We start from the raw sequence: 16,608 nt of genomic DNA, 5'->3' as shown, positions 1-16,608 counted from the left end.
ACAAGTTTTCGACCACAACCATGGTGGAGTTCAGCGTGACTGTAATGCACCTTTTTGGCTGATTTCTTTAGGAAGTTATAGATAGAGGTTTTTTTGTATCTTAGAGAGGATTGAATTAGGAATTTTCCTACCTGTAGGAGAGAAAAAAAATTAGCAACAATAGAGGTAAGCAACTTGTGGCAAGAGGGAGGAAGATGCAAAACTTATGCTATAGGGACATCAAGGCACCAAACATCATTCCCAAAGTTGAGTTTACAACCAGATCCTTTATCCCAACTAGAATTCTCCAAGATAACATGAAAAAATTTGTTAAGGGGGGGGGGGTACATTTTATAAGTCTGAACAAGGTACATGTTGGGCAAAAGCCAAGCTTGAAGAAACTTGGCCCAAAGATCATCAGAAAAAGCAAAATTTCACTAGAGCTTTAGAGAGACAACTTCATTAATAAATATATTGGGCACAAATCAAGACCACCCTCGTTCAAAGGAGCACAAAGCTTCTTCCAACTAACAATGACCAACTTTCTTTTGTGAATGTCACCACTCCAAATAAAGTTTCTCATCCAACCTTTTATTTCCTTTAAAAGAGCTCTAGAACAAGAGTAAACATGAAAAAAGTACGATATTACATCATTAATGATTGACTGAACTAGCTAACCAGACCCATTATGGAGAGAAGGGATCCTTTCCAGGCATGGAGTTCAACTTTGATTATGTTTGCAATGGGCCAAAGATGACAAGATTTAGGTTTGCCCATAAACAACGGGACACCTAGGTAAATAAAAGGCAAGGAACCCATAGGGAACCTAAGAAAAGATTTGATTTCACCAATTGATTGAACAAATTTACAATACTAATTTCTACTTTTAACTTTTGCCAACAAATAAAAATGACTCAATAGTAAATTTGTGTTTAGTTAATTTGCCTGCCTTAGAGAACACCAAAGAGAGAGAGAGAACATAGTGCCTCAAGCTCAAGCCTCCATAAACTTCTCTTCCATCTCTGCCTAACCATGAACATGAGGAAGTTCATGCCGCTCTTATTTATACATGGTCAATGATACACATGTGCCCTCTTGTTATTGGTTCTTGTAAGCTATACATCTCCATGCGCACAATCCTGTCAGCTTTGTATCATGTATGAATGTTTTGTTGTGCGTCTCTAACATGTCAAAGATAGGGTGCATTGCTTGGCGTTGTTGTCACATCTTAACGGTTTAAAGTAGTACTTCGATAGTACAGATCCTTTGGGATAATAGTTGATAAAGTCTGTCATTTGTCAAGGCAGGCCGATGTCTCTCCTAGTATGAATTGTTAGATAGTAGACACTATATATATATATATTCTAAATGTGAGTCAATCTTTGAGACTCAAGCTTTGTTGGAAGTTGGTGGTTGGGTGATCCCTTATGGAGTCCTGTTGGGCGTTCTCAGTTGAGCGGTCCACAACTCACCAAATATTAATCCTTATGGCGTAAATGCTTAAGTGGTTGTGTGATCCCTTTTGGAGAATCGACCATGTTGGGTGATCTTGATTAGATAGTTCACAATCCTGTCAGCTTTGTATCATGTACGAATGTTTTGTTGTGCATCTCTAACATGTCAAAGACAGGGTGCATTGCTTGGTGTTGTTGTCACATGTTAACGGTTTAAAGTAGTACATCGATAGTACAAATCCTTTGGGATAATAGTTGATAAAGTCTATCATTTGTCAAGGCAGGCCGATGTCTCTCCTAGTATGAATTGTTAGATAGTAGGCACTATATATATATATATATATATATATATATATATATATATATATATATATATATATATATATATATATATATATATTCTAAATGTGAGTCAATCTTTGAGACTCAAGCTTTGTTGGAAGTTGGTTATCCATAATCCACTGAGCTTGAGCTTTGTGGTATAAATGCTTAAGTGGTTGGGTGATTCCTTATGGAGTCCTATTGGGCGTTCTCAGTCGAGCGGTCCACAACTCACCAAATATTAATCCTTATGGCGTAACTGCTTAAGTGGTTGTGTGATCCCTTTTGGAGAGTCGACCATGTTGGGTGATCTTGATTAGATAGTTCACAATCCATCAAACATTAAACCTTGTGACATAAATGTTTAAGTGATTGTGTGATCCCCTACAAAAAATTGATCCTATTGAATGATCTCGATAGAATGATTCATAATATTAAAGTATTTATTTAATAAATTGTTTTATTTCTCTGAAGGCATGAAACTAGATTTAATGTTGAAAAATTAAATGAAAATGACTACATATCTAAATCTAATACCCCAAACCCCGTCCCCCTTTTTGAATATATATCATGCATTTTTTTAGTATAAAAAGTACAATTTTTTTTATACAAAAAAGTACAAATTTTGTTGCTAGGCAAGAGTACGAGGCTGATGCAGAAAAAGGTAATTAAGAAACGACACTAATTGATAATCAACTTCCAAAGCAACATGAAAACTAATACAACAATTGGATTGCAAAGCAGTAATAAATATCTTCAGGACATTGATTCATGATGTTATCAAGAATCATGAGATGTATAATTATTGCTTGTTGATTTTTTTTATAGAAAAAATATTGTTTATTCGTTAGTAATACAAGTTTGAAAATTATTTTCAACAAAATGGGGATATAATATATTTCAGTTCATAATCAATGCCAACGTTATGTAAATTTATTATCATGACCTTAATTTTGTTTTTCAGATGAGGCATGAGGGAAAGCCCACCTTAATTGCTTACTTTTCTATTTGTATTGGGAACTAGAATATTCTTCTACATATTCTTATTTATGCATGCTGAATTTTGTTGAACTTAGACATATATTTGTTAGTTGTTTTTTCTATCGAAATGAATTAATCAGTTCAAATTCCACACAGGCACGGCGCCAAATGTCGTACATGACATTATAACCAAGTTGATCCAAAGAAATTTGATATAATTCCAAAACTGATAACACCATGCAAAGCATCAAAATAAAAAAAAAAACCAAAAGCTTTTAGATTCTTCTTGTTTGCCAAATATGCTTTATAAATTACATTATGAAGCAAGTTGTTTTGTGATCCAAAGAAATTCGATATAATTCCAAAGTTGTACGGCATGCAAATTAAACATAAAAAATAAAAACCAAAAGGTTTTTTCCTTTGCATGATTATTAATGGATTTCTTTCTTCGTGCGTGAAACAAAAATATTCTCATTCAGGTTACTTTTTTTTACAAGATCTAAATAATACTATAATAGTAATAATAATAAAATGTTGAAACACTTCTAGTATTATTTTGTCAATACTTGAGAAAAAAATTTGTTTTCGCATTTCATTATGCTTAGACCAAAAAATATATTATTTTTTTTATAAGGAAAATATCGTTTATAATGCAACACAGAAACATGATGTTTCTTGATCCCTTACCAAACCGAAAAGAAAAAATGGTTTGCATTATCTGAATAAAAGATAGATGAAAAGATGTACATTACATCTGAATATTAATCAGTTTATATATATATATATATATATATATATATATATATATATATATATATATATATATATATATTCTTTTATACTGGTACAGTGGTGCTATCAAACTCAAGTAGAATTTTCGTAAAAAACACTTATAATCGTATAAAATAAATCAGTTATATAAAAGTTCATGTGCACTGCTAGGGGTGAGAATAGGCTAGGCCAAATCAGGCTTTAAAAGGTTTGAGCCTAGTCTATGATTAATTTTTGAGACCTGAGCCTGGCCTATAACCTATTAAAGACTTTTATTTTGGCTCGGCCTGGTCTTTTTAAAAGCCTAGTCTGACTTGGTAGCCTATTTAAAAGTCTTCTTCACATTAAATCTTTAATATTCCTAGTTGTTTTTACCAAAAAAAATAAATAAATAACACACCTTCTATAATAGGCTAAACACAGAATGCTAATTACCTCTATCAAAAAGTTTGAAGTGAAAAGGATATGATTTTTGTTTGGTTAGGAACATAATAGGAAAGTAAAAAAAAAAAGGAAACTTGATAGAAAAAGGATATGATTTTTTATATGAACTTAATAGGATATGATAGGATATGATTTTTGTATAGGAATGTAATAAGATATGATAGGATATGATTTTTTTTTGTTAGGAACGTAATAAGAAAGTTAAAAAAAAAAATCTGATAGAAAAAGGATATGATTTTTGTATAGAAACATAACATGATATGATTTTTATTTGTTCTATAATACATGAACGTAATAAAAGAAAAAAGAAACCTAATAGCAATAGAAAAAGGAACTATTAACAGAAATAGGAAAACTAATAAAAAAATGAGAAATATAAAGGAACACCTAACTCACCTTGTAATTAAAATTTTACTTAATTATAGGAATGGAATATGCTAGTTTTTTAAAAAATAATATTAATTGTATCCAAAAAATAATATAAGTATATATATATATATATATATATATATATATATATATATATATATATATATATATATAGACCGGCCTATCAGACTTATAAGACTTTTTAATAAGCCTAAGCTTGGTCTATTTAATTTAATTGAGTCTAGCCTTTTAATTAAATAGGCCAGGCCAGACCAAACTTTATGTAGGCCAGGTCGTAGGTCCCTATAGACCGACCTAGCTTATTCCCATCCCTATGTGCACATGAATAATTAGAAGTGGGCAGTGGTAGCTCTAGAACCGGCTTAGTCGGTGAGGATAGTTAATCTAAAAAAATAAAATAAATAATAATAATAATACATATAATGATGAGTGATGAGAATTGGGGATAGTGGGTTTAAATATAAAAAATTAGGGGATGAAAAATATAAAAAAATGAAGATATTTACATGTAAAAATATATAATTATGTTAATTTTAACCTGTTTTTATAGTTAATTAATTTTTTTTAACTTAAATTAATCAATTAATTTGAATTAATTGATTATTTGTTTGGTTTTTTTGTAACAATTATTTACATAAATTAATAACATTTTTTATTTTTTCATAAATAAAATTAATTCCTCAACTCTCGCATAACAAAGGAAAAAAAAAGACAAGTTTCTTGTGATAGGAGTGACAAATATTACCAAGATTTAAACATGCTTAGTAGACATTTAAAAGTGTCTATGAGGATTTTATTTAACCACATAAAGGTAGTTTATTACGATTATGAGTTTTTTTTGTATTTATTTAATAATTTTTTGGTGTGATTTATTAAATAATTTTTCTTTAACGTATTTCAATAGATTATATAATTAAATTTATAATATAACGTTTTTCACTACATTTTAAAATTAAATTTACATATAGATAAATAATTTGATTTCGTTTTAATTATATCTAACATGGAAGGCTAACAAATTTTTTTTAAAAATGTTATTTGAATCGATTATCAAATTAATTCTTTATCCGATATCTTATTTTAATGTCATTGTCTTTCCTTAAAAATCAAGTGTTTTTATGACAAAAAATTATGCAATCGGTACGGGATTAAATATAATACACATCTCCTCACGAAGAAGGATTTCTTCAAAATCATTCCTCAGCCTTTTTTTTATTTAAGCTGTTGAGTTGACTACCTATAGATGTATTACAAATTTACAATAAAACAATCTGTTACATTGGCTAATTATTACTGAATTAAGTTAAACCAAATAATTAAGCTAAACCAAATATTTAGATTCTAAATGTCGCTTTCCTCATGCAACCTTCGTATTCATTTTCATCGAGTGAAAGTATAACTCTTTCTCTCAATCTTTGATCTCAATCATTAACTATGCTGTATTATTGGTTAGGTATTTTAAACGATTAAAATCCTATTAATTAATTTTGTTAATTATTTTAAAACTGTGGTTTAGTTGGAAATGAGATATTTTATATTTTTATTTGTTGACTTGGTTTTGTAGAAATTTGACTTGGTCTTGGTGGAAAAAATGTAACATTTATCTTTTTCTTCCCAAAGAACAATGCTGAAATTAATATTTGATTTTAATTTATATCTTTACATGTAAAATCATTTTACTTTCATCACAAAAAACACACGTTTTAGCATTTATATGACATTACTAGTATCGACTAAGCTCAGGTAAATCTAATGCAAGTTTTTTTTTATGAGACTCTCTTTAGCATCGACTTAATAAAATGATTTTAATTTTGAATTAGCGTCGCTTTTGCGTCAATCGAAGCCGATTCTAGTAGTAATATTTTGCTTAGCATACATAATGGTAATTAAGCTAATTCTTATTGTACCGTGCATTAATTACATGTAAAACTTAATTAATGTACTTGCTTTTACTTGAATTTGGCTTAAATAAATTGCTTACTTTTCGGCCATTTCCTTTCTTCCTTTTTTTTTCCCTCTACACTCCATTGTAGTCGCACGATTCTCGGTTACCACTATCGTATTTTTTGGAATGATTGTCTTCTCTCACTCTTCCTTGCATATTTGGTTTAATGTTTGGAAAATTGATTCTGAGTTTATGATAAATTTTAAATATATTTTTACATGTTTGATTTCATATTAAAAAAATTAAAATTAATTACAAATTAAGAGTAACTTTGATTAGTTTCTACGTTAAATCTCATTTTTTTTTACTGAATTTTACTCTAGCTTAATTTTATAATAAAATATTTAAACATAAACAATGTTTTTTTAATATATGCATTTAGTTGTTCTATAATGCAAAAATTAGATCACATTTTATTTTCATTTTTCTGTTTTTACAATCCATGCGAATCTCAGTTCGTATCTCCAGACCATAGTCTTGAAATTAGAAATGGACTACACGTTTCACGAGGACGAACGATATCTAAAGCTACAGTCCAAGAGTTTTTCCTTTTAAAAAGGTTCTAAAATTCTTATGCACAGGAACAATGAATCTTCTTGTTTTATGTTAGGGCGATTTTATAGAATAAATTTCTTAATATATATGAAAAGAATATTTCTTGTATTTACTGAATAAATTAAAATGTTGTATATATATTTTTTCCTGATAACTTTTACGTATTAATCCCTCTCATTTATGACTTTATAAATAAAAGTTACAAATTTTATACTCCGAAATAATTATTTATTTTGAATCATGGAAAATTAAAAAAAAAAAACTTATGCTGAGCCATAAAAAATATCTTTTAATTAAAAAGGTTGGACAATCATATTTTTTTTATCGGCAGGTTGAAGAATCATTTATTATCTATTAATATGAAAAATCCTATGCATTATTTTTTAAAATAAATCTTCAAAAAAAATCAAACAAATATAGAAACTTTTGTTCTTTTAAAGTTTTTGGCCTTATAATTGATCTTCGTTTCCAGTAAAATAATAATAATTATCTTCGTTCAAAACAAAATTGTCCTTCTTGTAGGCTTGTAGCTATATGTTTGCATGAATAAACTTTTACCAACGAGAAGTCTCGTAGACTCTTGAATTTAAGCTTCTTTAGGCTGTGCTATAAAGTCATATTAAAAAGGTGAACTTAAAAATAATGACATGTTTATTTGCCACATAAATTTAGCGGAACAAATGTTATTTCACATTTTTTGAGGCAATGTTGTTTGACATTTTTTTTTTTAAAAAGTAATATTTTCATGTGTTGTTTTATTCTTATAATAAGATAAGATATGGGTATATTGCATTTGTATAAAATCCTAGAATTTATTTTACAATACAACGATAACTTTTTCTCTTACCTTATTATATTCTCTTATTATTTTTTTTAAAATTTATAAAAGTATTAAATTCTAACCTAATGTATTTATAAATTTAAGCAGTAGTAACATTGAAGAACAAAATATTCCTAAAATGTTATTTTGTAGAATAACAAATAATTAAATATATATATATATATATATATATATATATATATATATATAAAGAAACAAATTCTACCTTAATAATTAATTTTCATTTGTTGAAATATAATTGGACTCAAATAATTCTTTATCAAATTTTACTTATTTGACTATATTCTAAATCAGTAAGGATCTATTTTTTTTTCCAATGAACCAAAAAGTTAACATAAAATAAAATTGCATTCAAATTCTTTAAAGTTTTAAATTCAAGATTTGTGAAGAAAAAAAATTATGATTATGAATATCTTATTAAAGACGATGAATAAATTTTCTTAATAAAAAATAATAATTAACAAAACTTAGGCAATAACATAGAAATCCAAAAATATAGATGTAGATTAATTGATGTGAGGTGATTCAGCTTAATCAAATCTTTGACTTAAATTTTAAATATATAATTATATTAAATATTTAAAGAAATTTTTTTTACTTTCGACTAGAACAGGATTATTTATCTTTTATTTAAACAAAAAAAAACACAGTGATCCAACTTTTCTTACCTTAACACTAAAGTTAAATATTAATATAAGCGCTGAAAGTGTGAATTAATTAATGCAACAAAACAAACATACTAACATAGTAAAAAAATAGTTTTATTTGGCTTGAATTGACTCATGTGGAGCCGTGGAGGACCAATTAAACTCTTAATTTTATTATTTTGAAATATTTAACAAGTAGTATTAATTAAAGAAGAAGAAAAAATGTTGTTAGTTAGGGCAGAGAAGTAATTTGGGATGTGGTTTTTACCGGGGAAAAGGACAACCATCGAAAAACGCAGACAAACAATGTTGTTCCAAAAACAAAGAAAAAGGAGGCCCCTTGAGATGCCAGGTACAGTAACACTCACAACCCAGAAAATAAAAAAAGAAAAGAAAAAAAAAGAGTGGGTTGGGGTTTGGAGAAGTAATAATAATAATAATAATTTAGCCGTGGATGATATTTGTTTCTTTTAAGTGAAGCAATAAAGAAAGAAAGAAAAAAAACCCATAAAAGCTGTGAAGGGTGTCCCTTTCGAAAGGTGTGGTGGCAGGTAAAGGAAAGCAAAAGAGGGAGGGGGTGGCATCCATACAGACACAAACACTCTCTCCCTAGAGATGAATCTAATGTAACCAACGGTTCTAACTTCTAACTAGCAAGTAAAGTAAAAAAAAAAATATTTTTTTTTGTTTTTGAATAATTTAAAATAAAAAGAAAAAGTGTGGGGGAGTGAAAGTGAAAAGTTGAAAGTTGAAAGAGGCAGTTTAGGTGATTGAATGAGTTTTGGATGGGTTGGTAGTGGTGTAATGTAATGGCAGTAGTACAAGAAGAGCAGTGATGAAAGCAGAGATATGTTTAACATTCATTCTGACACTCTAGTCTCTACATCCTTTGGCATGGAACTGGGAAAATTTGAATGGCAAGCATCAAGTCTAAGCAGCAAGTGTTAAGAGGAAAAAAGACCAAGCAAGAACAAGATAAAACAGTGTCTGAGCCTGGATCCTCATCAGCACCAGCACCACACAAGAACAACAACAACAACAACAACAACAACGGAAGAACAGCAACGGAAACGGGCTTTCGCGGGTACGGTGGAGCATGCAGCAACGACGTCGTCGAGGCAGGGGATGGTGAGAGCAAGTGGTGGAGGAGGTGGGGAGATAGTGGAGGTTGAAGGCGGTCACATTGTGCGGTCTACAGGGCGGAAGGACCGTCACAGCAAAGTGTGCACCGCCAAAGGCCCGCGTGACCGACGGGTGAGACTATCGGCCCACACCGCGATCCAATTCTACGACGTCCAGGACCGCTTGGGCTACGACCGCCCCAGCAAGGCCGTCGACTGGCTCATCAACAAGGCCAAGTCCGCCATCGACCAACTTGCCCACCTCCCTCCCTGGAAACCCACTCTCCCTGCACCTCAAAACGACGACGAATCTGACAAGCTTAACCCCAACCCTAACCCTATCCCTATCCATCACCCTGATGCTGAAATTCTCCACCAGTTCAACGAGAACGATACCGAGAACCTTCGGTGCGATGGAGGTGGAGGTTCCAGTTATCTTCCGATGGATAACGACGCGATAAGGTCGTTTTTCCCCACAACGACGTCGTCGTTGGTTCACTTCCAGAGCTACCCACCGGATTTGCTTTCCAGAACCAGTAGCCAGGACCTGCGTCTCTCGCTTCAGTCTTTGCAAGACCCGGTTTTGCTTCACCAGAATCACCACAACAACGAGCACGTGCTTTTTGCTGGAACCGGGTTTGAAAACATGGTAGCGTGGAATAGTAGTAGTAATAATAATAATAATACTGCTTCTAATGATACTTGTGGCGGTGGTGGTGGTGGTGGTGGTGGTGGTGGTGGAGGAGGGTTTGTGTTTAACGCTCCTTCGACTTTGACAGGGCCGGCGACGGTGGCGTCGCCGGCGGTGGTGTTTGGTCATGGTCTTGGTCAAGGCCAGTATTTTACTCAGAGGGGACCCCTTCAGTCCAGTAACAGCCCTTCCGTTCGTGCGTGGATTGACGCGCCGTCGTTCGTCGCTGCCGCCGCCGATCATCGGCATCATCATCATCACTATCTGTCTCCCGCGGCGGCCGCGGCGGCGTTGGTGTATCAGTCTGCTCCTTCAACGGCGGCATTTGCAGCGGCGCCCGGTGGCTTCTCGGGATTCCGCGTGCCGGCACAAATTCAGGGCGAGGAGGAGCATGACGGCGGCGTGTCCGATAAGCCGTCCTCTGCTTCCTCCGATTCTCACCGTTGATTCTCGCCGTTGAACCGCCCGCCAACATCCTCAGCCGATTTCGGTCTCCTTGGAATCAATTGGGTATGTGTGTGATCTGTTTTTTGCAGGGATGATGGGGGAGATGGAGTTTGACTTGGAATGGTTTGGTTCGGTTCAGTGGACTATTATGCTTGTGGAATGAAGAAAATCTGGGGTTGAATTTCCAGGTTTTGAATTCTCCAGTTTGTTATGTTAATTTATTTTATGTTTTCCATGTTTCATTAAGGTGACTTTCAAGTTTGAGTACACTGTTGTGTGTTGGATTTTACTTTTGCTGTTTGTTATCAATTTGTAGTATTGGATGATCTATTTGTACTTGTTTGGTATCTAGTTTTTGGTTTGAAAACATGCACGTAGATACTGCTATATCACTTATTCACTGCCTAGTTTGCTCGATTTATCTTTGTATTTCCAACTTAGTGCAGAGCCAGATTCAGTGTGAGGCTTTATCTCCATTGCAAAACAGGGCAAGTTCCAAATAGGCCAGTGTATGAATTATTGGTAGTGTGTGCTAAAGGTTTGAGTTGGTTGTTAACTTGTTGTTGTTACTGTCTTGTTTCGATTGAGGGAAAGAGACGGGCATTTTCTTCTCGTTTGGAAAAAATGCCCAATTCACCAATGGGATGTCAAAGGGATGGAGGAAAGAGGGTTGGTTCTCTTTGTGGGTGTGGGAAATGATTGTTTTGTTACTTTTTTACTGCTTTCTAGTGCGACCGTCTATCCTTCTGTAGCTTCCTCATCCTGCCAAAAGAATTGAAAGGTTCATTCCACTGTTTTATTATATCAATGATCTATCTCTTTCGTGCTTGAATTTTGGGAGCATTTGGCTGATAAGTCGTTGTCTGTGAACAGTAGAAACTGTTTTTACAAAAGAAAAGAGTTGCGTGTGAGTTGATTCCCCAGCTTGTTAAAAGGGCAATTTTCCTAAATTCAGTGTGGTTTTCTGTTTTTCCTTTCCCATGTCTTATTTGTAATTCCTCTTTTGCCTGTGTAACTATGTGAGGATTCATGATAGTGACTCAAGGGTTGGTTGTGTAGAAGTAAAAAGGAAGGGAAGCAACCCAATTCATCTTCATGGCGGCTTTATCCACTTACTCAACTAATGCCCAATTATACTCCAATGGGAAGCTTCAGCTTCTGGTAGTGTTTTTTAGTTTTACCATTGGGTTTGGAACCTGTTCTACTCTTTTGGAACCAAAGTATCATTTTTATAGTATTTTTTTTTATATATATATATATTTAAGTTCTCAACCTTAAGATGAGATTGAGTAGTGGGGGAATCTGTAGGTCACAGTCCATACATACTCCATAACCAATGAGTTGGGTAGATAGATAGATCCTAGTAGGTAGAACAAGTGGGGAGAGAATAAGATATCTGCAGGGATGAGCACAACGAAGCTTAATTATGGGAGAATTCACACATAAGTGCCACCAAAGTGTGGTTCTTGTCCATCTGTTCTTGGTCCCCTACCCTACCCCGTGAAACTCAGTGCTAAAAAAACATTTTCTAGTGTCCAGCTGGAAATTTTTGTTTGTCAAGACTCAAGGGGATAATGAAAATAAGGGAAGCAGAACAAAAAAAAACCATTGGCCTCTATTGAGATCGTAGTAATTGTTTTTTGGTTGTTGGTGCTCTGCTAGTCCGTTGATAAATAACATTACTCCAAAAAGTTGAATTGGTCATTAATCAGCACACAACTATCCGCTGCCATATATGCAAAATGTGGCAATAATTGATGACGGTGCTAACCATAAAGAGCCCGGCCATCCTCTGTCACTCTGTCTATTTGAAATCATTCACTTACATGAGAGGATATTTCATTTAATTTCCTTGCTTTTTTGAGCTTCCAATATATGTAAAGCATAAAAAAAAAAAAAAACTTGCGGTAAAGATTTAAATAACTGCCCCTGAAATGAAAGGGATAACAATAATAGACCATTCTCATGTCTCAACCAAAACTAGGGAATTCATATTCATAATCATATGCACCATGCAAAAGCAGACAATAAGTGAAGTCTCTCCTAGTGGAACGTACACACCAAAAGGTAGATTCTCACCAAGCAAAATATGGAAAATAAACCCCCAAAGAAGTGCAAGAAGAAACCATAAACCATCAAATTAGAATGGGCTATTTGGATACATTGTTCTTTGACAGCCCTGAAGTACCGTTTTCCTTTCCTTCCCGTTTGATAGTGTAGGTTTAGCCAAGGCTACTTTGCTTTCATTTTGGTTCATCTTGTCTAATTTGGTTTTTTGCACCTGCCCATGGCCGTTGAGTTTTGTTGTTTTGGTGGTCTGACCTCGAACCCGAACTTCCCAAGGACGTGCCGCAACCCAACGCTCGGTCCAGCTCCAACCCCAACTTTCCTTACCAAGGCTATAAGAAGCCTGACCAAAATACTGGCTACAGTTTGGCCTCCACTGCAATATCACATTCACTTAAGATGTCAAATTTTGATTTTTCATTGGTATTGATAAAGCGAGCAAAACAAGTTTTGTACCTGATGGGAGAAGGCATATGCCATGGCTCGCTCTCGCTTAATTGCTGCTTCCTCTCGCTGATGTAACCTGGAAATGATTTCTTCCATGGTTTCAGAACCATTGCACCATTCCACCTGACATACCAAAAGGCATATTATGTTGATATTGAATTGAAAGGATAGTCAAAATAGCTCCACATTGTGAAAAATAACAGAGAAAATGACCGCTATAATGATAATAACACTTCGAAAACGGTTGAGACCAAGCAATCTCGGGCAGATAATAGCAACACTACCTCGAGCTCCTGAATCTTGGCCTCAATTTTTAACTGGGTTTCCAATTTCTTCTGCTTAATCCTGGCTTCTGTTATCATACAGATTCTTCGAGCTCTAATTTGCTCTTGTGTTCTGCTCCATGAATGTATATAGCTTAGTGCAGTTGCTGTTTGCTCTCTGGCCAGGTGATCTTGAATTAAAGCTTCGAATTTCTCTGCTCCCCTTAGATGGTGTAATGTTCTTCTTGCCTGCATGGGTCCAGAGGGTTGTGAAGAAGTTCACTCTTGTCACTAAGTCCATAGTAAATTGCATAACATTTGAGGAAAAGTCTCAAATCAATATCTCTATATAGATTTATAAGCACAAAATTTGCTGCCTTTTTGGGGTAACTAAAATTATGCTCACTGTCAGTAGAAGAAATCAATCCTTAATACATGATTTGTGGTTAAGCAGCTAGGTTTAAACTTTAAATACAGATGGGAGAAAAAGAGAAAAAAAAATAAAAAGTCCTCATGACACCAATCGTTGACACAATGAAGTAAATGGCTTTCCAAGTACTTGAAAAAGGGGTAAGGCGGCAAAATGGCAGATAATGTATGTCATCATATCCCTAGGACATAACTCTCCTTCCAGGTTCGGAGCAGGGTCTGATCATTCATTTGATTCTTTTCCGTAGTCAAACGAGAAGAGATGATGATAAAAAAAGACATGGGTAATATTAAATATCTTGATATCATGTCATTAATTCTAAATATAATATCAGTTCCAAAGTCACTACCCAAATAAATTATATCCAACAGAAATATAAAATTTTCAATATAACGTCGTTAAAGAAAAGACACCATAAGCTTCATTGATGATGATGTAGAACATTTTACATCGGTAGTGAATCAAAATTATACCCGATATCTATGATTTCAAGAAGTTTAGAAGGCACGACTTCAAGAAAATACAATTTTTTATTCAGTCGAGCAAGGAGAATATGAGGCAAAATCTTGTAATTTTGCAAATTTGATTATCATCATCATCATGAAGATTAAGAACAGGTCAGATTAATGTAATGACACGTCTAAACACGAGAATATGAGTGAGATGGGTTATGAATTGGCATTTTTTTTTAGTTACATGCTTTGTGTGGCAAATTACTAAAATCTCTCCCCTTACTATATATATACAGTGAAAATTGTGACAGAATAAAGACCACACAGATATTGTACCATAAATGAACGAAATGCATTTTGAATCCGAGTAGCTGCAATGTCATCCATCAACCTTGAAGGAACAGTCCGGTCCATCATTAAACCTTCATTGGCATTGCTACTTGACTCTTCACGAGTACTCTGCTTCCCGTTGGAGTATTCATTTGAATTTTCATCAGTGGTCTGTTCCTATTTCAAAGAGTGGTGAGAGAACAAACACCAGTAGTGGATTGCACATCAAATTATTAGCTTTTTATATTTCCTGAACTTTGACAATTTGCTTAAAAAAATACTACTTTGACATTTCAAGAACAAGGAAAACAAGTGAATCTCACAAAGTTTCAAATCCACTTTGCTAAACAAATTCTGCAAGAATATTTAATGAGAATCAGAGAAATCCTCTCCAAACTAACATGTTAGGAAACTTGAAATGCAAGGACTGAAAAAAGGAACAAAAGAAATAACCTTTTCTTCTTTGGATTTATCTTTCTTCGATTTCTTCAATTTGACTATTATCTTAAACCATTTCTTTGCACCCATTTCTATTTCTCAAGGAGGTAAGAATAGGAAACAGCCTACAGAAAACCTGCATAACAAGTAATATTAGAACAATTTATAATAAATCTCATGCATAAACCGAAATGCCATAGTACATAAATGAAGTACAAAACCATCGATTTCATTAAATTTGAATCATGTACACAGTAAAATTGAAAGACCAGACAAATTTCCTGGAAGAGCAAAGACCAACAGGACAATTTCTTATACTATAATTGTATTATTTATGCAATAAAATCAGATAACATTTTCTGCAATATATATATTTTTCCTATCTCTCTATAATATCAAGAAATTAATCATGTTCTCTCTTGTGTTCCTATCTCACTCTTCTTTATATGAATATCGGTATAAAATTTATGGAAAAATATAATTTCTCTTCTCATGTTATTGTAACATTAGGCGATATTCTTCAAATCAAAACAGATGCAACAAATAAGCCAAAAAATCATAGACAATTTAACGAACAATTTCTATTTGCTACATTGTGCTCCATTATCCATCAATAATTCAACCAAATTATCCAATTTTCTTTAAGATTGAGAATCGAGGCCATAATCATCTTTGCTACGTACAGAAAGGAAATTCCATCAGGGTCCATTTTGTGTTAAAATCCCAAAACATGATTTCAACTTTTATGGACTTTGTCTATGAAATTATTTTAAAACTTAATATATTACAGTTAAGCTAGTTCTCATGAAAATTCAATTGTAAAATGAGTAAAAAAAACAAAACAACAACTATTATACCATCTTATAATTCACAAATTCTGCCTCTTCTAAAACTAAGTATAATAGTATATCATACAACATATCCAAATTATAATTGTCAAGCCATGGCATATGGGTTTGATCACTCAATTTCAAAAGCCAGAACTTACTGAAATCACATACTCTAAAATGAACCATGCACAGACATCATTATAATATTATATACTTTGACTGAAAGCATGCGACACAGAAAACAACAAAATCATTACAATGTCAAGGCAACAGACAACCAAACCCAACAAGCATCAAGATTTTCACCAACAAAGCAAGAACCTGAAAGTACGGTGATAAAGAATGGAAATGGGAAGGGACACATACCAGGATGAGAGAAGAAAAGGGAGACACACACAAGGATTTTGCTTGGAGAGGATTGAGAGTCGTGGGTGGTAATGATAAGAGACGTGGTACATTGGAAGACAACACATAAAAAGAGAGAGGGAGGTTCATTATAGTGTGTGACAACCCAACCACGCTGAAGAAGATGTTTGATCTCTCTTTGGAAGTTTAGGAGTCTAGAGAAAGGTGAGGAGGGAAGGTAGTAGTCATGTCCAGTTTTGTTTCTGAAAATGAAATAACATAATTAAATCATTGAAACGAAATTGAATGAAGCTCTAATGAATTTAAGTTCGGTCTTGGGGAAGCTAGGTGTGCCCTTCCCTTCATAAGACCAACCCTCTAACCAATTATCCTACCCAATTTCATTATCTTTAATGTCT

The 16,608-nt window shown here is 33.4% G+C and overlaps 2 protein-coding genes across 2 annotated transcripts; one reads left to right on the top strand and one right to left on the bottom strand.

The window, feature by feature from the left end:
- The first annotated feature begins 8,852 nt into the window (after positions 1-8,852).
- On the top strand, positions 8,853-10,954 carry LOC100802063 (transcription factor TCP4). The gene has a single exon (XM_003540432.5). The coding sequence runs from the start codon at positions 9,454-9,456 to the stop codon at positions 10,585-10,587; it is 1,134 nt and encodes a 377-aa protein (XP_003540480.1). The 5' UTR covers positions 8,853-9,453; the 3' UTR covers positions 10,588-10,954.
- Positions 10,955-12,568: 1,614 nt separating this feature from the next.
- Positions 12,569-16,358, bottom strand: IQD42 (protein IQ-DOMAIN 42). Its single transcript, XM_006592862.4, is given in 7 exon segments — positions 12,569-12,790; positions 12,793-13,030; positions 13,111-13,224; positions 13,386-13,613; positions 14,583-14,747; positions 15,030-15,150; positions 16,211-16,358. Coding segments are annotated over 6 exon segments (873 nt in total). The 5' UTR covers positions 15,105-15,150; positions 16,211-16,358; the 3' UTR covers positions 12,569-12,737.
- Between the last annotated feature and the right edge of the window lie 250 nt (positions 16,359-16,608).

The sequence above is a fragment of the Glycine max genome, chromosome 12 (assembly GCF_000004515.6).
Source record: "Glycine max cultivar Williams 82 chromosome 12, Glycine_max_v4.0, whole genome shotgun sequence".
NCBI lineage: Eukaryota > Viridiplantae > Streptophyta > Magnoliopsida > Fabales > Fabaceae > Glycine > Glycine max.
This window is presented reverse-complemented; position numbering and strand designations above follow the sequence as displayed.

Excerpts from the sequence above, each read along its gene's own strand:
- LOC100802063 (XM_003540432.5), top strand. The coding sequence starts at position 9,454 with ATGGTGAGAGCAAGTGGTGGAGGAGGTGGGGAGATAGTGGAGGTTGAA.